Source organism: Aquarana catesbeiana, linkage group LG01 (genome assembly GCF_042186555.1).
Source record: "Aquarana catesbeiana isolate 2022-GZ linkage group LG01, ASM4218655v1, whole genome shotgun sequence".
Taxonomy (NCBI): Eukaryota; Metazoa; Chordata; class Amphibia; order Anura; family Ranidae; genus Aquarana; species Aquarana catesbeiana.
This window is the reverse complement of record NC_133324.1, coordinates 717919651-717943843: the sequence shown is the minus strand read 5'-3', so window position 1 is coordinate 717943843 and position 24193 is coordinate 717919651. Positions and strand designations below refer to the sequence as shown.

General features: G+C 39.8%; 1 protein-coding gene across 5 annotated transcripts in view; it reads left to right on the top strand.

Annotated features, from left to right (window-relative positions):
- Positions 1-22919, top strand: part of ELF2 (E74 like ETS transcription factor 2) — a 190976-nt gene extending 168057 nt beyond the window's left edge. For all 5 annotated transcript variants that reach the window (XM_073603885.1, XM_073603903.1, XM_073603890.1 and 2 more), the window contains 6 exons: positions 5952-6065; positions 10694-10867; positions 12236-12322; positions 13199-13391; positions 14870-15199; positions 20928-22919. In XM_073603885.1, coding sequence (XP_073459986.1) covers positions 5952-6065; positions 10694-10867; positions 12236-12322; positions 13199-13391; positions 14870-15199; positions 20928-21534 — 1505 coding nt within the window. In that variant the 3' untranslated portion in view covers positions 21535-22919. The remainder of the gene's footprint in view (positions 1-5951; positions 6066-10693; positions 10868-12235; positions 12323-13198; positions 13392-14869; positions 15200-20927) is intronic.
- The last annotated feature ends 1274 nt before the right edge of the window (positions 22920-24193 follow it).

Sequence of the window (24193 nt, the reverse complement as noted above, 5' to 3'; positions counted from 1 at the left end):
CAGTAGGAAACGGGCAGTGAAGCCACAAGGCTCCACTGCCTGTTTCCCTTCATTAAGATGACGGCGCCGGCAGCCGATTCGATGGATGTCCTTATTCAGCAGCTACAGTGTTTAGCTGCTGATTTAAAAAAAAAAAAAACATTGCGGCCGGAAGACCGCTTTAACTTTTTAGTGAGAGAGTTTAGTGATCGAGTTTACATCTACTTAAAAGGTCAAATGTGTGTTTCTTGAACCAGGAAGCATCTTGATGACCAGTATTGTCATATGTATACTATATTAATGAAAAAGGGAGAAAATAATTTTAGTTATGGAAACCTTATTCATATGAAAGAGCTTTTCTAGATCTGATGAGCACAGCCTAATAAGAATTTTGTTCCAAAAAGGTCTCGCTGATCTCGGCGTGCTCCATGTGAACCTCTTTGTCATCTGTAAATTCTTCAGGTATAAAGTACTGGCTCTCAATATACCAATCACTTTACAGAGAGAACAGTGGAAGGAGCAAAACACTCAGCATTATATGGCATGTTCTATTGAAAGCCACCCTAGTAAACAAATATATATTGAATGGCTATGATGCACTTTTTGCTGTATGACTCTCCATCTTAGCACTACAATATAATATAGCTCATCTGACAGCCGTAGTGGAGCTAGACTTCTGAACATAACAAAAGATCAAGCAACCTTCATTGGTTATCCTGTTTAAACTGTTTACTGTATCACAGTGATGTTTAATCTATAGTAAAGCTTTACAACACACATTCAATAGATTCTGCTGATCGTTTATTAGGAGAACATGCACTTTAGGGGTCTGTCCACTGATCAGGTGGATGACAGGCCACTTATGCAGAGCGAACACTGACATTATGGGTGGTCGGATGGAAATGGACCACCTGTCCATTTTCATCTGACTGTCATCCGTCTGTTTTTAGCGGATAGGATCGGATGTTGACCGTTGCCAATGGACACATGTCCGTTGACATCCGCTGCACCATAGAGAGCAGCGTATGGTCTGATCAGGTGTGCTTAAAAAACTGAAAGGTGGACCTGATTGATCTTCCCTTGTGAAAAGGGTCTTAGGAGTGACTGAATTGATACATGCATTGTGTTGTGGGGTTCTGTCACTTTCTCCCACACTTGTGTCAGCGGGAGAATGATTTCTCATTAAACCTATGCTAAGCTTTCAATTGTAAAAATTATCTCTGACATAGACATTGGCATAGCCCAATTGAGTGCCTGACATCCCATTTGTATTATCCGGTTATAAATACAGTCTAGAGTTCTTGTGTGGCAGCTCTGCTCATACAGCTTCAGATTTATGTTTATTTTGCCTCTCTGTCTGGTAGTACTATTACTTTCCAGCAGTTGTAATTCATGTAGGGTCACAGGTTGTTTTAGTACTGTGGCTTCTGCATCTTCTATAATATTTTAGTCTACAAAATACAAATCCCATGTGAGTTTTCCATACATATTTAATAATGAGGCGCGTTGGATTTTACTTTAAGCTGCCTTTATTAGCACATTCATGACTCCTGCTTTCCTCAGTATGTTTCTGGCATAGATATATCCATAGAAACACCTACTAGTGACTGATTGCTGAGAGCAGACTTGCATATTCTTGGCAGTCTTCCAAATGTGGCCGCTCTTTGTAAAAGCCTTAACTGCTTATTGTCCTTTTTGGAAGTGTGATCTATTCAGTGCTCTCTTCCAGATTCCCAGGGTTACCCATGGTTCCTAGTTGCTTCCTGTAACATTTTCATTGCTGTGCTTTTAGTTTAGCTGGCTCTGTTTTTCATGCAACTCGATCTGGCACTTGTATTTTGTACTGCTGTTATTGCGTTCAGCGCCAATAGTATAGCGAACGCTCAATGGAAGTGTGAATACAGCATTCTAGCAGGAGACATACACCTCCTGAAAACTATTTGTTGCTCAGCAGATTTATTTTCTTGCAGTTGTTCTTTAAGAAAAAAAGGAAACTTTGCTGCTACTAAATGAGTCAGGAATCTCCTCGGGGTAGATCAGCCTAATTGAAAAGAAGTTTACAACTCTTCCAATAAAGGGGGGACCAAGGATAACTATCTTTATATGCAAGTATATAAAAACCTTTACAACCTGTAGCGCCTGGTCCAGTTATTCAAGTAACAAACCTAAAGTGAAGCGCTCTATAAATAAATCTATCCTCTTATCACACAATATGAAAAAAAAATATCACCATCAAATACAAATAAAGCACAGGAGCAAAAATATCCTCAAAATGCGTGTCTCAAATAAATCTGTGCAAAACGTCCCAAAACAAGAATGATCAGTCTCATGTACCATACATTCTTCGTGTGAAAACCAGTTTCTTCTATGTCCATAAAAAGCTCACACATTATCCACCTTAGGAACAATACTGATATGCCCATCAGGTGTCCCTCACCGCATTAAATGGCTTCTTCCTCCGTCAGTGCAAGAGTCGACAGTGACCCAGTGCTCAGACAAAGGAATTCTAACGTGGGGGTACAGGCATCAGACACATCTGGAAGTGTCAAATGATTTTGAGTCTGGAGGTTGCACTGCTAGAATGGGGGAAAAAAGTAGGTGACACGGGCCACCGGAAAGTAGAGTAACAATGGCTCTTCTCTTGCATGGAAATTCAGGTATAATTTTTAGAGAGACTGATTGCTTTCTTGTTGAACTCTGACTCGAGGTCCAAAACAAATATGGAGACTGATAGGGTATTTTTAAGCATTGCTTGCAAGTATCTGGCTGTGTCTGCTTTGCTGGTATTTAGTAACAAATGCCACTTGTGATTGTAAGAGCTCCTAATAGCACAGGGAGCTGTTGATAAATTTCCCTGTGGGTGGGCGAAGTTCTAAAAGCCATATCACACAAGCAATGCTGTCATTGGCAGCAAATAACTAGCAACAGTATCGCCAGAGAGCACTCCTATGTCTATATCATGTTACTCCCTTACTGGCCAAAAGCTGCAAAATCTCATTCTTCAGTGAAGAAGTAGCAATAGAACATCATTTTGCTGGTTCAGCAAGTGAGGGCAGCAACACTGAAGAGCAGGTGAGTTCTCTCTGGTGATTTGCTGCCAAAGGCAGGAATGCTAATGTGAAATGGTCCTTAGTCTGTTGTGTTGCAGAGTATTAAAGTAATGCATGTGCATTGCTGTTAACATTAGAGAAGGATTGTGCAATGTCCCATCACATACAAGTATCCGCTCATCATGTATATTTTATATATATATATATATAGCCAATTTTACATGTTTAATACCCACTTAGCGTCCAAAAGGCTGCTCATCTTACGTGGAAAACTACTGCAACCATTTACAAATTTTAGAAGCCTGTCTAGAGATATACCCAAAATTAACTTTAGAAATTCAGTGTCAATAAACTGTTCCCAGGTCTTGTATCAGCCTAAGAAAGAAAGGTGCAGTTTCAGATAATCCTCCCTCAAAGCTCATGTAGGATGGTCTGTTAGGATTCCTGCTGTTGCCTTCTCTTGTTCAGAATGCAGAAGAAAGGGTCACCTAAAGATAGGCTCAGGCACTGCTGGCTGCGGACTTGGAATGGATCAGCTGCGAGCACATTCCCATAAATGGAAAGAGCAATTGGAGATGACACCTTGCTTCATGAGTGGGATGTGGAGCAGCAGGTGCTGCTGTGGCTTAGGAACACAAAAATGCTTGGCAGAGTGTGTGGCCAGTATGCTGTGCGTTTCTCCCAATTCTTTATGAATTATCAGTCAATAGCCTTTTTTTTTTTTTTTTTTTTTTCCAATCTGCAATCAGTCTTCTTTTTTTTTTTTTTTTTCTCTCTGATCTCAAGATACTGCTTTGTAATATGTATATTGCACAAGTCATCTTTAAATAGAGGCCAAGAGAGAGTCAAAGATTGTATATTAGATACCCTGTCTTTGCAAGTAAAAATATTAAAGTGATTGTAAAGGATTTTATTGGCCAAGTCAAAGGCAGGCTAATATCACAACCTCTGACAATCAGCGGGAGCTTTGTATTCATTGGTAGAATATATTGCTTGCTCTGAGTGGCTGAGCGCCACTGCAGTAGACTCTTTTGTGCTCCAGATATGAGACAGGAAGTCTCTGCTCGCACCTAGAACACAGTGCGGTATGTTGTCTGTAGCTTGAGCTACATACCGTTTATAACGCACATCTAGCAGCCTCACATACTAGTGAGGGACATACCTAGTTCGTTTGGGCCAGCTTGGCCCAAGCAAACTATGCAAAGTGTGTGGAAAGGAGTTTTTCTAATGGAATAATTCCATATGCATTTCCTTCTATGGGAAGGTTACAAACAAAGCAGTATCTGACTTGCATATTTGCATTTCTTTTTCTATACTTGGATTAAGGATAACAGTGACTTGGATTGTATTATAATGTATTAGTAGAAGCAGATGTGGGCTATAAGTTGTTGTAGCTGAGCTAGCAGCCAGACCCCTTTTTTATGTGGAAAGACATCGAATTGCTTAAATTGATACTAAACTCAAATTGTTTATTAAATTATCGATTCTTTTTGTGTATATGGATGTTGGCACTGTATATTTTTTTATTTTAATAATAAAAAAATTTAAAAAATCTAAGTATATTGATATACAGCTGTCACTTGACCCCGCTCTTTCCCAGCCTGTCTGCAGGAAAAAATTGGTGGGAGAAACTTTGGAATACAAAGGAAAAATAAATATAAGATATTTTAAATCATCATACAAATATGTATTTGAACACAAATCCTTTATTTTTGTCAAAAAAAAAAAACAGGGTGTAGGCGTTCTAGGGGGGAGGGTCTGCCAATAGGCTGTTTCATGCCCCTCCAGCCTATATCTATTGCTTGTATGTGCTTAGAATTACAAGGTGACGCCTCCATCAATCAACATGTAATATCCCGCCCCCATAGTTTTTAGTTGTTTAGTGGGCATGGAACAGGAGGGAGGCAGTGGGCTGTCGTTTATCTGTAGTGTATACGCCCACATGAGTGACTATCTAGTCACGTGGGCTGCACAGACAAGTATAAAGAGGACACGAACAGCTTAGAGGAGAACTGAACCTGGAGCATGCTCAGTAGATGTGGCAATAGCTGCTCTACACAATCTCAGGCTTCATCAGGGATGGAGAGAGGGACAGTGAACAGCAAGATCAACAAGTTTTTTGTTTTTTTGTTTTTCTTTGCAGAATGCAAGAAACAAATCCCATAATGACGGAGTATGAATAGCATGTAATACAGCATGTACTGATGGTTTTTAATGATGTGGGTTTAAAGACACTTTTTAAACATTGTACATAACTGTTTTGAATGAAGACATGCACCTAGCCTTGATGCAGTTTGCCACTTTAGCATCTTTCTTGGCTCACCAAAGTAAATCAAAATGGTTGCCAGGACAGTGATGTTGGCAAATAGGTATTTGGCCAGATGTCTGGATGCCACCAAAGGAAAAGCTTTGCCTAGTCTTTAGTGGATCCAGTGATTCTAGATTGATTGGTTCCCCAATTCTACAATATGCTCCCTGGTTTCTAGAGCACCTGCTATAATCATTGAGACTAGAGTATTCCTATGGAGAGGGAAAAATGTCTCAGAAAAGGGTGCATCCATGTACTTATGCTGTAATTGTCCTGATAATTGGCTAGAACCATCCACTCTTGGCTGATGTGAAATAACAGTGTCTTCATAAGCAAGCAGCTTATTCAGTTCATGGAAAAATTGCATAGAAAGGGGTGTGTGTGTTTTTTTTTTTTTTTTTTTTTTTTTTAATACAAGTAGAAAATGCAAAATGTCATCAGTGGTTGGTAAATGTATTTCAATTAAATGAAAGCGCCTCCATTGATTTTATGGTTTTAGACAAATTTTAGTCTTTAAAACTATAGTCCAGAATGCATTGCAGTCACTCATTTGTATTTTCCTGTTTTTGTTTTTTTTTATTTCCCCTTCATGGTTGCCGCACATCTTTTTACAGTTGAAGCATCTGTACACAGCAGCAATGTGCATTGCACAGACAAGACGATTGAGGCAGCAGAGGCTCTGCTACACATGGAGTCTCCCACCATTCTCCGGGACTCCAGGAGCCCAGGTATTATGCACTGTTCATAATCTATTTCCTAGCTTACACTTTAAAATAATCACTTTTTTTTTTAGATATGGATGTAAAAAGTGGTCAGCTTGATTTAAATAACTTTATCCATATGCTATAATTCTAAGCGTCTTCATTTGCTGTAATATTTTGAATTTTGTTGTGTGCATAGGGATAATTGTTGAGATTGGATATTTCTTGACTCCTGACCCTCTAAAAATAAAACTACTTCATGTGGTTAGTATAAGGTTTTTAGGCAGAGATGTTGTTTTATAGCAATGAAATACAAGTCTCCCTTGGGCTGCTAATCTACAGTTTTTATATTTAGCACAGTACCTAGCATTCCTGTAAAAATATCAACGTTAAATTAGAAATAATTTAGCTAACTGCTGCAATAATGAATGAAAATATGTGCTCACTAAAATAGGATATTTATAAATCCGTTAATGTGACAATCCCAAAACATTTACAGGTGGATTAAAATATCCATTTTATAAAACATGCATCAGGAAGATTCACCTGCAATGAATATTTGGCCAACGTCACACTCACTACTTTATAATTATGCTCCACTGCTTTAATTTTTACATTTATTTCTTGCTCGTGTATCTTAGGCCAGCCAAAGAAAGAAAATAATTTCTTTTTTGTTTATATAAGAATAAAAAAAAACAATGATGATCAAATACCACCAAAGAAAAGCTCTATGTGAAAAAATGATATAAATGTAATTTCTGTAGTGTTGCATGACCGTGCAATCACTGGTTAAAATAGCCCAGTCCTGAATAGTAAAAAATAGCCTGGTCATGAAGGGGGTAAAATCTTCCGGAGATGATGTGGTTAAAGAAATTTTTGTTTTCGATTGTTTTAATTTTTATGAAAAATATATTGTGATTAAATTGTGCATTATTTTTGACTTATACACGACCAGGATGTAGTGAAATCAAATATATTACCCCTTCATTCCATCCAGCAGATTATTGTATTGTACTTTACCTGTAATAGTCCTAACATAATGTCTGGCTTTGGTGCATGTTTTGTTCTCTTTGGACAAGATTTCGCTTGTGTACTCGTAGTGAAAGGAGCTTTTGTTTTGTTGGCACAGGTACAGTTCAGTTAAAGTATTCACAATGTGATGGCACAGTTTTTATGAATGTACCTCCTGGAGTAGGTGGTATATAATGCCTAATAATGGCAGGCTACAGATTGTGATCATGCTGCCAGGACTCATTGAACGGACTTGTTTGAAGTGCTGCTACACTTCGCCCTGCTTGGCACAGGATCGTGTTTCTGAACAGCCTGTTGATTGACCACGTAACATTTAGAAAGTCTGTGCGTGCGTGCGTACAGCCGGGGGGCAGGCAGCGGCTGCATCTATTACACCAGTACTCTGAGGACACTACAAACCTTTAATGTGGACTCATCCCATTACCTTAGATTGTGAGAAACCCTGGCACGTTCTCTTGTTTCATACAAGTTTTCTTCATGTTGGGTCATGCACTATTGAAATTGAAGAAAAACAATTCCCAGCTGGTGTAAATTTGTTTTGCGATTAAATGGCATCTATGTTCAATTTAGAGTTTGATTGACTTATGTGAAAGTGATGACCTTAACTACTTCCTGTCTGGCCTATAGCACAATGAGGACCGGGCGGTGGTTTAATTGTTCTGACTGGGCGTCATATGACGTCCTCCAGAACAAGGCACGAGGCGATCGGTGGTGCGGTGTGTCACACACTCCATCTCTTTACCATGTGATCAGCTGTCTCCAATCACAGCTGATCACAATGTTAATAGAAAGTGCCGGTTATCTGCATTCCTCTGTTCACGCTGACAGAGAGAGGAGTGCGAGGAGAACCGATAAGCGGCTTTCTTGACTGGAAATCTGCACTCATAATCAGCGCCAATCAGTGCCCATCAGTCCTGTAAATGAGTGCAGCCTCATCAGCGCACATCAGTGAAGAAGAAAAATTAACTTATTTACAACATTTTGGAACAGAAACTTAAGAATTATTTTTTTTTTTTTTTTTTAATTTTCGGTCTTTTTTTTTTTATTTGTTTTAGCAAAAAAGTAAACTCGGTGGTTATTAAATACCACCAAAAGAAAGCTCTATCTGTCTAAAAAAAATTGTAAAAATGTTGTTTGTGTACAGCATTGCATGACCACGCAATTGTCATTCAAAGTGTGACAGCGCTGAAAATTGGCTTGTGCAGGAAGGGGGTTTAAGTGCCCTGTATTAAAGTGGTTAAAGGGTAACTCCACTTTCATGGGAGGAAAAATGGCAACAAAAAAAAATAATATAGCGCATACAATTACGACACAAGCCATATTGTGATTGAATGTTCTTAAAAATGACCTTTTCCTTTTCAATATGCAGCCGCTGTAATTTTCTGTAAAATGCAATATAGCTACCTGGAGGTGTTCTGTACACAACGCCCCCCCAAGAAACATAATTTCTTGCTTGCGTGATTTGCTCACTGATTTTCCCAGAAGTCTGCACTAAGATTCAAGTCAGATTTTTGGCATCCCCTGTAACAAAAATTTCATTTTTGGTGAGATACTTCCAATAGGAAATCATGTCTAAAGGGATGCAGGCCCAGCAGTTTTCCTCATTAGAGCCCTACAGCTGCAGAAGCTGGTTGAGAATTATGAAACCACTCCCATTAGACTCGCTCAGCCCAGGGTCATTGAATCCAGTGCTGTACACATCTGCAGCTCTTCTCTCCCCTCACTTACGGGGTCTCGCTTGATTTGGCCATTGGCTCCCTCTGCTGTCAATCAAAGCAGGCGACGAGGGAGGGAGAGCGGGGCTGATTACCACTGTGTTAATAGTTGCAGCAGCGGGGCCCTAGAACGATCATGCAAGTGGCTCCCTGTGGGGGCACTGGACGTAGAGGAGGAGCCAGCGGGGGGGACCCAAGAAGAGGAGGTTTGGGCCATTCCATTGTATAGAGCAGGTTAGTATAGAGGTGTTAAAGAAGGCAAAATACCTTTATTATTATACAGGATTTATATAGGGGCGACAGTTTACGCAGCGCTTGACAACATTAGGGCAGACAGTACAATTCAATACAGGGGGGAATCAGAGAGCCCTGCTTGTTAGAGCTTACAATCTAGGAGACCTACTTTAAGTAGAATGAAAGACCAAAAGGTTTTTGTTTTAAACAGTCAGGGAGGATTATAATCGCTGCCTTTTTTGCCATCTGTGTCCCATAGGAGAGATTTACCTTCACTTCCTGTCCCATAACCAAAACAGAAAGTGACGAAATCCCTAGTTGTCACCAGAACTAGTGTCTCCTTTGGAAGATTTATGCTCTGTTTCTTTTCTGGTGACAATCCAAAATTTTGGAATTCAACCACTTAAACCATTTGGCACTGTGTCGCTTTAACTGACAATTTCGCGGTCGTGCGACATGGCTCCCAAACAAAATTGACGTCATTTTTTTCCCCCCACAAATAGAGCTTTCTTTTGGTGGTGTTTGATTACCTCTGCGGTTTTTATTTTTTGCGCTATAAACAAAAATATAGCATCAATTTTGAAAAAAAACGCATTATTTTTTACTTTTTGCTATAATAAATATCCCCAAAAAATATATAAAAAAAAAAATTTTTTTTTTCCCTCAGTTTAGGCCGATATGTATTCTTCTACATGTTTTTGGTGAAAAAAAATCGCAATAAGCGTTTGGTTTGCTCAAAAGTTATAGCCTTTACAAAATAGGGGATAGTTTTAAGGCATTTCATTTTTATTTTTATTTATTTATTTATTTATTTTACTAGTAATGGCGGTGATCAGCGATTTTTATTGTGACTGCAACATTATGGCGTACACATCGGACACTTTTGGCGCGTTTTTGGGACCATTCACATTTATACATTGATCAGTGCAATTAAAAATGCATTGATTACTGTGTAAATGTGACTGGCAGTGAAGGAGTTAACCATTAGGTGGAGCTGTAGGGGTTAAGTGTGTCCTAGGGATGTGTTCTAACTGGGGGGGAGGGGCTGTATGTGACACGACACTGATCACCGCTCCCGATTACAGGGAGCGGTGATCAGTGTCACAAGGCAGAACGGGGAAATGCTTATTTACATTAGCATTTCCCCGTTCTTCCTCTCCGTGAGACGATCGCGGGCATCGAGTCTGCGGGATCCGCGATCACGGAGCTCCTGGCGGCGCGCATGCAAGCCGCCTCTTACAGGGCAACGTACAGGTACGCGATTCTGCCTGTATGTGCCCTTCTGCCGCAGTATATCTGCGTGAGGCGGTCGGGAAGCCGTTAATTCACTGTCAGTGAGAACAGAAAACAAGACAAATGGGGTTAATCTCTAACGGGCACGGACAACAAAAACCTTACAGGGGTTCTAACTCATCTTCACCCCATATTGGCAGTATTGCCAATAATAACGTGAATGCTTCTCTCTTTTATGGTACAAGTTAGACAACACAATGAAGTTGGACTAGAGCTAGTGCGAAAAACAGGAGCCAGGGAATGGCTTTTCCTTATTTCCCACTCACAAGGGTTTTGTAAGATGCATTAGGTTCTCTAAAGCAGGTTAGGTAGTGGTCACATTGTGTTAAAATATTTTTAAGGTTACTGAGAAAATGTCCAAAAACGTTTCTTTCCCTACAGTGGAAGTGTATGTCCCGCAATGTGTGTCTACCCCAGAATTCATCCATGCTGCCATGAGGCCGGACGTTATTACAGAAACTGTGGTGGAAGTGTCCACTGAAGACTCTGAGCCAATGGATACTTCTCCCATTCCAATATCTCTCGATCTCGGCGAGCCAATGAAAAAAAAGAAAGGTAGTATATGTTTTTGGTCTCCACTAAACCTTGTTGCCCAAAAATGCTATTATTTTTCGTTCTGCTTTGAAAGAAAGAAATATGGGGGCTGTCATTCTCATTATGAAAACGCTGGTTGCTTGACTAACTGACTTCAGCAATACTTACAAGCATTCAGAACTAACTGTGAATGCTTCATCAGCAGTGCAGCCAAGGAACGAGAGATGAGCAACTGATGTGATGCCATGAATGCATATGGAGCCCTGAAAGACATTTTTATTTATTTATTTTTTTAATAAATACATTTTTATTTATAAAAGCACCATATTTGGTTTCTGCCCCTACCACCTTCTGCAGCTGCTTTTACATTTGATTACGTTGATCTTAAACTGTATTGTACACTGCCCAGAGCTGGGACAGCAGATGTGCTGGCAGACACAGTATTTATGGTCCTCTGCATCTCTAACTTGGGACAGCCATTATACTTTGTTTATAATGGCACATACACCTGATTGAAAAGCAGCAGTGGAGCCTAAAGGCTATGTTCACCTTTTTTGTAAAAAAAGAAAAAAGTAATGCACATGATTTTGCAGGTAAAATGTGCAATTAATTATTTTCTTACCATGGAGCCTGCAAAATATCTACTGATCCACGGGTGCAATGCCAGGCTCCTGCTGATGGTTGTCTGCCCGTACCCCCAAATGGGCATAGTTACTCAGTTGCAGGAAGTGCCAGTGAGCTACTAGGCCTCAAATGAGCGCCCTGGTAGTAATTGAGAACTACAAGCTGTCTGCCGCAGTGAAAGACGGGATTTGTAGTACATTCATTCACAGATCATTGTGAATGAAAGATGCAGCTGTGTAGGCGGAGCCCCATACAGCCGTGCTGACTTTAAATTGTGGTAGTGAGGAGAGCAACCCCCCATCCATTGCACAGTGGAGGTTGGGTGGGGGTGTAAGGTTTCTGCATTGGTAACATGTTACGAAAGTTGAACTTAACCTCTTAATAACTGTCCCATCACGCATTGTAAACCATGCATAAAGCATGAGAAAAATGCATGTTTCCATTGCTGACCACCTCCTAAAAATGCTATTTGCCTAGCTGTTATGCTGACCCTCACCCCCCATGGAACAATTGTGCAAGTTTATGTAGTCATTGTCTTTAATGACTCAATTTGTTAAAGCTGGTTGGTGGGAATGACAGGCAGCTAGCAACTGCAGAATTACTAATTTGCAGCCTCTTTGTTTTTCCTTGGAAACGTTTCCTCCTTAACCTAAAATTTGATCAAAATCCGTAAACCTATCTGTGACAAAAAATAAAATCCTTTTTTTTAATTTTTTTTGTAGTTTTGGGCTTATTCACATGGCATTTTTATATCCCATTTTGCAGCCGGTCGTAAACCAAAGGTGCAGCAACCCACGTTTTCCAATGGATCCCCAGAATTGGGCATAAAGAAGAAACCAAGAGAAGGCAAAGGTAACATATATACCCTTTCTCCATAACCTTACCTTTTTATTGAATATTCCCTAAGCATTAATTTTAATATATGTGACATTATTATTATTATTATTATTATTATTATTATTATTATTATTTTTTTTTTTTTTTTCTGGTGCTTTTTAAAAACATTTTATCTAGCAGTCAGAATATTCTCTACACACTGACTTTTTAAGCCAGCCCTAGGTGGATCAAAGTTCAGCAGGAATAGGCCAAATTTAGGTTCGTCTATGAAGTAGGCTGGTTGTACTAAAGTCGATTTAATGATTGACTTCATTACAACCAGCCTGCCGTGTTTTTTTCATTTGATCACAGCCAGCAGTTATAGCCACCACCAGTTTGTATTTTGACAGCAGGAAAAACCTTCAGCATATAATCACACAGTGGGAGGGATTCCCATATCCACACTGACTTTGTTGATAGAGGAATTGCGCAATTTTCTTTCAACCATTGAACCAAAGAAAATTGCATAATGTATGGCTTGCTTTACTGTCTGTAATATTGTATGTGAAATTTGTCCAGGATTATGTCATGCATAGTTTGTGCTTCTGTGAGGCATTCACTGTGATATTCCCTTGCTTTGTCCACTTAAAACTAGCAATTCAGTTTAGAAGCTGTATATGTTTGATTTGCTGTTTGGGTTTGTCGGTCTGTCTAGTCTACTGCTTGAAATCCCACAATGTAAGATTTCACTTAAGTGAAACCTGAATGCAAAACGATTTTTTTAATTTCTTTTTTTATTTTGGGTATAGTGGAGCTTAGTGATCATCCTTGTTTCTTGTTTGGCTTGGACATTTCTATGGGTTTATTTTTCTGTGATTATAACTGCAATGAATATTTTAATGTGTTTTTTAGGAAATACAACTTACCTCTGGGAGTTCCTGTTAGACCTTCTGCAGGATAAGAATACTTGCCCTAGATATATCAAGTGGACGCAGAGGGAGAAGGGAATCTTCAAGCTGGTGGACTCCAAAGCTGTTTCAAAACTTTGGGGGAAACACAAGAACAAACCTGACATGAATTATGAGACTATGGGACGAGCCTTGAGGTAACAGAGCAAGCAGGCTGTGGCTATTTAACATCTTCTTTGTGTATATTCAAATCACCTGTGTTGCAAAAATAATTTTCTTATCTATAATACACTAAAAAGCAATTACAAAGTAGGATTATTACTAATCGTGAATCCAAAAGATTATCTATTCAGAGCTCATTTTAAAAGAGAAGTTTGTTTTGTTTGTTTTTTTTAAATCGTACTTGTCCCCTTGCTGGCTCTAAGGTTGAGAACTGAGCAATCAAACACCACTGATCGCTCAGTTCTCCCTGCCGCTGTCAGCAAGGACTGTCGGTCACTGCTGTCTGCTCTGCCCCTCCAGTGCTCACAGGAATGCCAGGCTGGGGGGTGCAGGTATGGCTTGCTCATTCTCCCAGTGGCAGAACCAGAGAGGCTGAGCCAGGTACTAGTCCAGGCTCCTGGGTGAATCCCGACCATATGATCGCGATCTTTCCCCAGCCTGCACCAGCTCTCTGACATCAGCTGACAGTGGGCTTTAGCCCGCTGTCAGCTTAAAACTGGTCACAGGAGTGCAGAATGAACTGCACTTTTGTGATCCACAGAATTGCAGCCAAAAAGGCTTTTTGTAAGCATTTATTAATAAACATTAAAGGAAACCTACAGAAGATTTGTAATGATTTTATGTTTTTTATTGCCCAGACAAAAAAGTTATTTTGTATTAAATTAAATATTGCTCTCAGCTGCACTGAAAGAAGCCTTTGCTCACTTATTGAGTCCTCACAGCAGCAACTAACCTCTTTTTATTATCTAATCTATCCTTTTTCAACACAGAGGATTTCTTGAAATAACTTTCTATTCACGGGGAACCCCTGCTAAAAGTTAAACATCTACAACTCATGCTATATTAGTGTGACAGTGGAAACAATGCTCCTTAAACTTGTGGTCATTCGGAACCCCCAGCAACCTCTGGTGGGAACCCTGGTTGAGAAACCTAGATCTAATCAGATAACTGGAGCTACATATCTGATGTGCTGTCTCTGAAGATAACGCGTAGTATAGTGCTAACCCATAGTATCGTGCCTTGGGAATTCTTTATGTATTAAATATTTGAAAAATGCAAAAGTTTCTTTTATAATAGATAAAATTAAAAAATAGATCTAGCACAGTAGAATAAAAAATAAAACAGCTAAAGTCTACAGTACATGCCTTCTCTCTAGTGATGCTACATCTGTGACAACTTCAGTCATCTTCCAGGTTTAGCAGGCATCTTTGTTTACTAGCATAGGATGATGTAACTTCTGCGCATATGTTCATTCTGGGAAAAAGACCTATTGAGATTGTACACTGAGCTGAGCATGCTCAACTCAAAGTATCATCTTTAGAGATTTGCCATGCAAAAGCTTTCATTGCAGAGTTGAAATGAAACCTTCCTACTAGCATTTTTTTTTGTATATTTAAAGAGAGGTTATTTTTTTTTTCCTGTATTTTTTTTTTTTCCTGTATTTATTTTATAGGTATTACTATCAAAGAGGAATTCTAGCAAAGGTGGAAGGTCAGCGACTGGTGTACCAGTTTAAGGAGATGCCCAAGAATATAGTGGTTATAGAAGATGAAAAGACTGAATCCTGCGTGGAAGAGCTGATGTCTTCTGCAGATGACAAGTCTCTGGAGCGTGTATCTATTCCCACTGATGGAATTCTTAAAATGACAATGCCATCTCGGCTGGAAAAAAGCCCCACCCAGCAAAATTCACCCAGGAAGCCTAGATTCGTCAGCTTCACTTCTCCTGGAAGCGAGGCATCTCCTAACTCCCCTACCAGCACAACACCAACCCCGATGCAGAGGTCAGCTTTCAAATTTCTGTTCTTGGCTTCTTTCTCATCCGTGAAAAAATTGCTAATTTTCCACTTAAGACTCTTTATTTGTAAAGTCCTTTGACCGTTTTCTCCACAGTTCATTAGAGACATACCCTTTTCTTTGTTTTATCATTTTCTGTGCTACCCTAGTCATACATAGATTTTTGCATTTTATTTATTTAAATGCATGCATTGTGGGTAAAATTCCAGTTTGACCACACAACTTCTTACTCATTTGTTGGTAATGTTTGTGGTATTGAGCAATCAAAAACTCTACTGCTTATGGCTCATATTTTAGAAGCTTTTTATTTCATCAGCTGTCACCCAACAACCATAATTTGAGCATTAAGTGATGTGTGAGCTAAAGGAATGACTAAGGTATAGGCCTCATGCACACAGGGTGTTTGCCCATTTTCTCCTAGATGCCTTTTCTCCTGGCAGCAGTGTTTTGGCAGAAAAAAACGCTTGACGCGTATTAGTGCATTTAGGCGAGTCAAGCCCTTGAGCGTTTATTAATTTAAATGGCCAGAATAAGTAGTTATAGTAATGCTCAGGTGCTTGATGCACCTAGCATTAACATCTGTTTAGACATTTACACACCATGCATTTTTTCTACCAGTGCTGCTCCTAGATGCACTGGCAGTGTTTTTCTCTTTTTTTTTTTTTTTTTTTTTTGCCTCTAAATGCCTGTGTGTGCGCATGGACACATAGGCTAATGTTTAGAGGCAGAAAAAATGCCAAATGTCCCTAACAGCCTCGTTAAGAACATCTAGTGTGCATGAGGCCATAAAATGAACAGTTTCCTTCTGTATCTTGGCAGTTTTAAAATTTTCAAGAGCATTAAAGAGGAGCTCCAGTCTACTATGTAAATTTAAAAATCAGCAGCTACAAAAACTGTAGCTGCTGACTTTTATTAAACAGCCACTCGCCTGTCCCACAATCCAGCTGTGATCAGACCAGCCATTTTCACCCTGTTTCCTCTCCCCCCCCCCCCCCCCCCCCCCACGCCGGTATCTTTACTATGGACACCCGCCTGTGACAGCTTGCGGCTTCACAGCCGGGTGCCCACTGCTCATGCGTGAGCAGCGCTGCGCACTGCAAATGTTCCCACAGTCTTATGGGACCTGTCGCGTGCCCCAGAAGACTGCGGGAGGGAGAGGTGATGAAGAACTTCCTTTTCCAGTCACCTAGGCGGTGGAAGCGTGTACCTGATTTTGACGGCCCTCCCCAAAACTTCATTTCACAAATGGGGGTGGGGGAGGCCTTAAAGCAGAACTTGCCCTTTTGGGCGGAGCTCTGCTTTACGTAAATCTACAGGTAGTCTAGGTGTTCCTGCCGATCACAAAAATAAAGAGTGCTTCCAGAGTTGAGACCACACTGCAGGGGTTTAAAAATCCCTTTTTACCAGTTACAATGGATGTAATGGCTACATAGTAATGGTGAAGATCTATTGCAGTCTAAGGCGTGTCGATCAAGGTAGAATATGCTTTTTGTTAAACTTTGAGTTTGTAGGGGAAAATAATTGTTGGGAATATATTGATTTTTCTTATATGTGAAAGATCAACTTAAATATTATATCATGAGTGTGCTAATGTATTAAAGGGGTAAGTCTGCTTTGTGACTTTTACCTACTGGAAAGCCTGTAATAAAATTAGACTTACCTGTAAGTAAAATGAATGTCTCCTAAACGTGCACAGTCTAGGAGATGTTACTGAGTGCAGCCGGTGATGTCACTGAAGCATGCGTTCTGAAGGTCCCGCATACTGTGCCAGACCTTCAGTGTTTCATGCATCATTGCGGCTCTGGCCACTTATTTAGTCCGCAAAACCTGAAAGAAAGACTGGGGGCAGATGGAAACCCTATCAGCAGTGACAGCGTGCCACTGGAGGGCTTTGTTCTAAGGTAAGTAAAGAAATGTGCTAGTATAATCTTTTTATCTCACTGATAACTGATAACCGTAGATTCACTGCAGTAATGATTGGTAATTAGAAGCCATGTCATCTAGGCTGTGGGATCAAGTGCATAGCATTTACTTGGTACTACTTGCAAGAAAGACTTTCCATTTTTCCTAAATAGGATTTAAAGTGTATATAAAGATAAAACATGTCTTTATTTGATTTGTTTTATTTTTTTTCCCGTTTGGGTAACAACTGTCTCAGGCTTTTTCTTTAGATTTACCAAAACCATATAATATGAGGTCAAACCTAAACACTTTCAATTTGTATGCACTCAGGCAAGCCATTGCACTAAATAGTTGAAAAAAAGAAAATTGTATTATGTATGGCCAGCTTAAGAAAACATTTCTCTCACATTGGAGGGATTTCCAATTACTTTCTTTTGTGTCTATAGGACAGGAAGTGTGGGGGAATCTCCACAATGGGACACAGCAAAAAAAAAAAAAAAAATAGGCGTTTCAACTATTACCTACCCTATCTAAAAACTAAAAAATGTTTTTGGCTTGATATATACGTTATTCAAATATTTTATTGGTGACAAGAATCAAGGGTACAAAAAAGAACATTTTGAGACATAAGGCATTACTAATAAGATGCAAACAATCAAAAGAGAAGTGGCGAAGACAATAGTCATAACTATAATAAAGGGCAAACAGGTATCTAAGGCAAAAACAATGTTTCAAAAAGCTAGACAAAAGTTCCTGTTCGCTGTTATAGGGTATTTATCTGAAATAACAGTAGGTATTTAAAAAAAAATATATATATGTGTGTGTGTGTATATATATATATATATATATATATATATATATATATTATTATTTTTTTTTCTCCATATAGAGATCATGAAGCCTGTTGGTAGGATGAGGGAGATCACTCCCTTGAGAATATGTAAATTGGGTAGGAATATAAGCCTACCAGCATAAGAGTTAGGCAAGCGATATGTGGAGACTACAGTCCTCAGAAGAACTAGAGGGCACATGTGTAGGAAACATAGGCAGAGAGCATAAATAGAAGAAAGTGAAGAAGCAAGACATGAGGGGAAGAGTCCCTCAGGGGAGACAAAGAAATGTTCCCGGTGGGGGGGGGGGGGGGGGACGACACTGGGTCCTGTAGGAGGTGTATATGACGTGTATCTACCGCTGATTAAGGAAGCAACAGCATGGCATTGGAGCCAGGGGGTAAAAAGTCTTCAATGCTGCCATCATCCTTTCTGTATTTTAAAGACCAACTCCAGGCACAACAGATACCCTAGCAGTGGGGCACCCTGTACACCAAAGAAATTTATACCTTAATGTGCTTTCCAGCAGGTTCCCTCCTGCAGTGCGACTGGTCCTCAGCAACTACCTATGTAAGCCTCTCCCAGCCACAGTTGCATGCTTGCACCCCCAAATCCCCCCCCCCCCCCCCCCCCCTGGACAATGGTTTAATGGTCATTCTTTGTAAGTGATGATACTGGGAGACCTCCCACAAACTGTGCCTTTTGGGGAGAGCAGCGCTGGAGTCGGAGAGAATACGTTTTAATGCTTGTTCCTCTGTCCCTAGACATATGAACATTAAACTCTTAAACTCTTGCAGTGCAGAGAGGCTCCATTGCAAGAGTACATTGCATGGGCAAGATTTATTTTTTTTCTAATTCCTTGAGTTGGGTTTTTAATGATGGTTCCCTTATAAGCTGTCAAATTCTTTATTCTGTCCCTAGAGATTCACACCATAAACTGTGTATGAATAATATATTGCTAAGGTTGTAATGGAGGAGCACCATTCTGGCTTAATTGAGAATCCACAATTTTTTTTTCTTATGCCCTGTACACACGGTCGGATTTTCCGACGGAAAATGTGTGATAGGACCTTGTTGTTGGAAATTCCGACCGTGTGTAGGCTCCATCACACATTTTCCATCGGAATTTCCGACAGTTTGAGAGCAGGCTATAAAATTTTCCGACAACAAAATCCGTTGTCGGAAATTCCGATCGTGTGTACACAAATCCGACGCACAAAGTGCCACGCATGCTCAGAATAAATTAAAAGACGAAAGCTATTGGCTACTGCGCCGTTTATAGTCCCGACGTACGTGTTTTACGTCACCGCGTTTAGAACGATCGGATTTTCCGACAACTTTGTGTGACCGCGTGTATGCAAGACAAGTTTGAGCCAACATCCGTTGGAAAAAATCCTAGGATTTTGTTGTCGGAATGTCCGATCAATGTCCGACTGTGTGTACAGGGCATTAGAATAAAGATGACGATTTTCACGGTGTAACATCTTTCACATTAAACAAAAAAATTGGGCTAACTTTACTGTTTAGTTTTTTTAAAATTCACTGAAGTGTAATTTTCCCCCCCAAAAAACGCGCTTGAAAGACAGTTGCGCAAATGCAGTGTGACATAAAATATTGCAGTAACCACCTTTTTATTCTCTAGGGTCTCTGCTAAATATGTGTGTTTGGGGGTTCCAAGTAATTTTCCTGCAAAAAATACTGATTTTAACTTTGTAAGCAACCAGTGTCAGAAAAAGTTTTACTTTTAAGTTGTTAAAATGACCTAATTTACAGACTGAGGTTCATTCCCGTGATCTAAGAACGAAATGTTACAATGTTTATCCTTATCTCCGATGTTGCGATAAACTTGGCAGGCTGCCTGGATTTTTTTTTTTTTTTTTTGCCAGCTATCAGAAGTGAGCAGAGAATTCTGCACTTGTTACTTAGAATCATGGAAATGCGTAAATCGTAGTGTCCGGCGGACTCCCAGCATGTCCACCCACGATTGTTCCCTGCAGAGACAGAATGGAGATCTGCCAGAGTAAACAAGGCAGATCTCCGTTCTGTCAGGGGATGACACAGAGATCCTGTCTTGCTGCTATGCAGGAAGACGGATCTGTGTGTCCCAGGCAGCCCATCCCCTATACAGTTAGTAAACGCAACCAGGGAACACATTTTAACCCCTTGATCGCCCCTGATGTTAACCCCCTTCCCTGTCAGTGCCATTAGTACAATGTCAGTGCATATTTTTATCACTGTTATAATGTCACTGGTTCCCAAAAAAGTGTAAAAAATGTCAGGTGTCGAATCTGTCCGCCCTAATGTTGCAGCCCCGCTAAAAATCACAGATCACCACCATTACTAGTAAAAAAAAAAAGTAATAATAATTATAATAATAAAAATGTCATAAATCTATTTTGTAGGCCCTATAACTTTTGTGCAAACCAATCCATATACTCCTTATTGGGTTTTTTTTTTTTTCTACCAAAGATATGTAGCAGCATACAATATGGCCTAAATTTAAAAAAATTATTGGGTATAGTACAAAATACATTTTTTTTTTTTTCTTTTTTTCAAAATTGTCGGTCTTTTAAAAAAATAAAAATAAAAACCACAGAGGTGTTTAAATACCACTAAAAGAAAGCTCTTTTGGTGGGGGGGGGGGGGGGGGGGGGCGACATTAATTTTATTTGGGTACAGCGCCGCACGACCACGCAATTGTCAGTTAAAATAACGCAGTGCCGTATTGCAAAAAAAGGCCTGGTCATTAAAGGGGTAAATCCTTCCGGGGCTAAAGTGGTTAACTATTAATCTAGCCACTCTAGGTTGTAAGTATAAAAGTTCAAGTATTGTAGTATGTAATTTTAAACAGGATTCAGTAGGGAGTCTGCTGAAATTTGATACGATTGCCATTTTTACACTGCTAAATAATATGCTCATAATTTAAACTTTTTTTTTTTTCTATTTTTGGTCACAGACTTTATATATTTTTTCTTTGTAACAGGACTGTCCGTGTTGCAATGCAAGTGCCTGTTGTGATGACCTCCCTAGGACAGAAAATATCTACATTGGCCGTCCAGTCCATGAACCCTGGAAACACTTTGATAGCGAACACCAGCCCCACAACTGCTACAGCACCGAAGGTTGTCATCCAGACAATACCTACTATGATGTCAGCTTCCACGGAAAGTGACAAGTTCACGGTGCAGCCTGCCAAAATCATTACCATCCCGACCACTCAGCTCACCCAGTGTCATCTGCAAACAAAGCCTAATCTGAGTGGTGCATCGGGCTTGAATCTGTTGGGCACCCCACTGACTGTCCGAGCACTTACTCCTGTGTCAATTGCCCATGGCACTCCTGTTATGAGACTAGCAATGCCAGCGCAACAAGCCCGTTGCCAGACACCACCACGAGTCATCAGCACCCTTATTAAAGGACCTGACATGAAGCCAGATGGAGAAATGAAAACATTTCATTTGTTGAAGGATGACAAAGCATCGGACGCAGGCAAAACTGTAACGCATGTGGTGGTTGTTAGTGCTCCTTCTTCTGGTCTTACCTTGCCAGTGACTGTCAAACAAGAAGGGACAGTGGTGTATGAAAAATGAGACATTCCACCCGTTGTGTTTTGGGTCAAACTGACAATAAAATAAACATTTTCTGGAGGGAAGGGAGGAGGTTCGAGTCCCGTGGGACTTTAAAGCAAGACAGACAATGTGTATATGCGGAGTTTAAAGGAAATTAACATTTTACTGGAGTTTTTGTCCACACGCTGATGGAATAATGCCTCCTAACAACACACAAAATTACAGCTAAGGAAAACAAAAACTATAAGGGACCAAAGCATTCATTAATACATAAATATATATATTTTTTAGGTTACATTAAGTAAAAAAGTGGAACACTAAAATTACTTTTCAGAGTGGCTGTTTGTTTTCCCAAAGTAGAAACTCAAGATTAGGTCAATGTGGCAATTGTAAATTTTGACTTTTGTTTTCTAAATTTCTTTTTTTTAATTATTATTATTATTATTATTGCTTTATATTTACAATATATATAATTTCTTTTTAATACCAGCAATTTATACCACTGTGTACAAATGGCCCTCTCTTGACCGGTGCTATGTTAAAACCTCTGCAAGGCAAGTATGTGCAATGCGATGCATGCAGAGATTGATGAGACTCCCGTTTAAGTTTGTGAAACGAAAAGTGCAAATGAGATTTGGGTTAATAGAAAGCAGATTTCATATGGAAGCCTTAGACTGAGTCAGTTTTATTATTTTTGTTCTTGAAATAAGCTAATGGCTTGTTTTGTGTAAAGCAATCTTTTTATATATAAATATATTATAGAAATATGGAGGAAAATCTTGTACCTAGCACAGTATTGGCATAGAATTAACTGTAACATATTTTATATGGTAGATAAAAGTCTGACTTTTTTTTAAATCTTTGTGGCTGAGATGGTCTGCAAGCATATTTGAGCGCCTTTCATACAACAGAGGGGTGAGATTGGGGGCACAACAGCAGCAGGCAAGTAAGTCTTTTAGGGTAACATGCTTTTGTCACACACAATTCATGCATACATTTCAATTTTTGCTACCAGTTTGAAAAGGTCACTGCACGCATGAGTTCGTGTTTTTTTTTTTTTTTTTTTTTGGAGAGCAAGATGTTTGGAGCCTGTTATTTTGTTAGTTGAAGTTATGATGGGGACACTTTAGGGAGGGTTTGGGGATAAAGTACCAGTGTTCAGAATGAACTACAATAGTTTGTATATTCAACATTTGAAGTATATTCTATTTTGTTGTACTCTTGTTTCAAAGTGTATTCAAGTAGATTTTACTGCAATATAGAAAATGAATTTCATGGTGTCTCGTTTTTCCTTACTGAGCATCATCTTTTCTGTTTTTTTTTGTATACATATATTGCCCCGGCCTTAAAATGTATGTAACCCAAATATTGAAGTTCCATAAATAGCTCCCTTTTTAATTACTAAATATAGTACTGCAATCTTCTTTATTTATTTTTTTCTTGCTGGAAATATTTACCTGTTCATGTTGCAAGTTTCTGCTTTTTTTTTTATGGGCTTTTTTTTTTGTCATAGGTTGACAACTCTAACCACATGCCTCCAGTGTAGCTGTAGTAGTGTTAGCCTCCTGTGAGCGCTTCTAGCGAGCTACAGGCAGTTGGGTCACATGATGTGCCTGATAGCTTCCCTGTTTTCAACTCTGTTCCATGCCCTTTGCACCTTTATGCATTCCTTGACTGAGAGAGGCTTGCAGTCAGGACTCTATTGTTCGCTTGAGCAGTGTGATTTATATAGTTGGGACGGAAAGTATTCAGACCCCCTTAAATTTTTTAATCTTTGTTATATTGTAGCCATTTGCTAAAATCATTTAAGTTCATTTTTATTCCTCGTGTACACACAGCACCCCATATTGACAGAAAAACACAGAATTGTTGACATTTTTGCAGATTTATTAAAAAAGAAAAACTGAAATATCACATATACGGGTACGGGAATGCACCGGACCCCCTGCTGTGAGCCGCTTCGCACAGCAGTGTGAACCCAGCCTTAATTGTGAAATGCAAGACAAAGGCAGATTATTCTTACACCATGGCTATAGGTGTGTACCTTCAGGGTTTTGGTCACTACCAAAGCTTGAGGCCACGCCCCCAAGCGCCTCCCCTATAACCCTAACCCACTTCATGACTCCTCAGTTTTATGCTGGTGTCTGAAGGTAATTGAACTTTTCTCCTTCACAGAGAAACTCTCCCTTCACTTAACTAGTTTGATTTTGCTTATTTTATCAGTCCAATTCCTCTTTTAAAGCCAGTGGGTCTTATTAGGACCTTCAGAGCTATACCCAGACCCCACGCTTTGGGAAAGGCCTGTAATGTTTCTTTGGGCACTGGATCCTGTGTGGGTGATTACCTTGGCACTTGGAGCAACACGTTAATTTAGGGTGCTCTGCAGGTCCAAGACTGTGGAAAACCAGTCCCTGAAGACCCCTTTGGGGGTATGCCCACCATGACAGGCGAAGCTTGGACTATACAGTCCAGCGTCAAGGACAGGTAAGACAGACTTGCCCTGTTTCGCTGGCCATTACTGTAAAAAACAGGGCTAGGTTTGGAATGTATTTACCTTACAGTGTAAGGACCTTATTTTGTGAATACCTCACATGAAGAATATTCTCTTCTGTAACAATGGCGGAGACCAGATGAAAGGGAGCCAGTTTCAAACAGGTTAACATTCGCTCTGCCGAAGGCC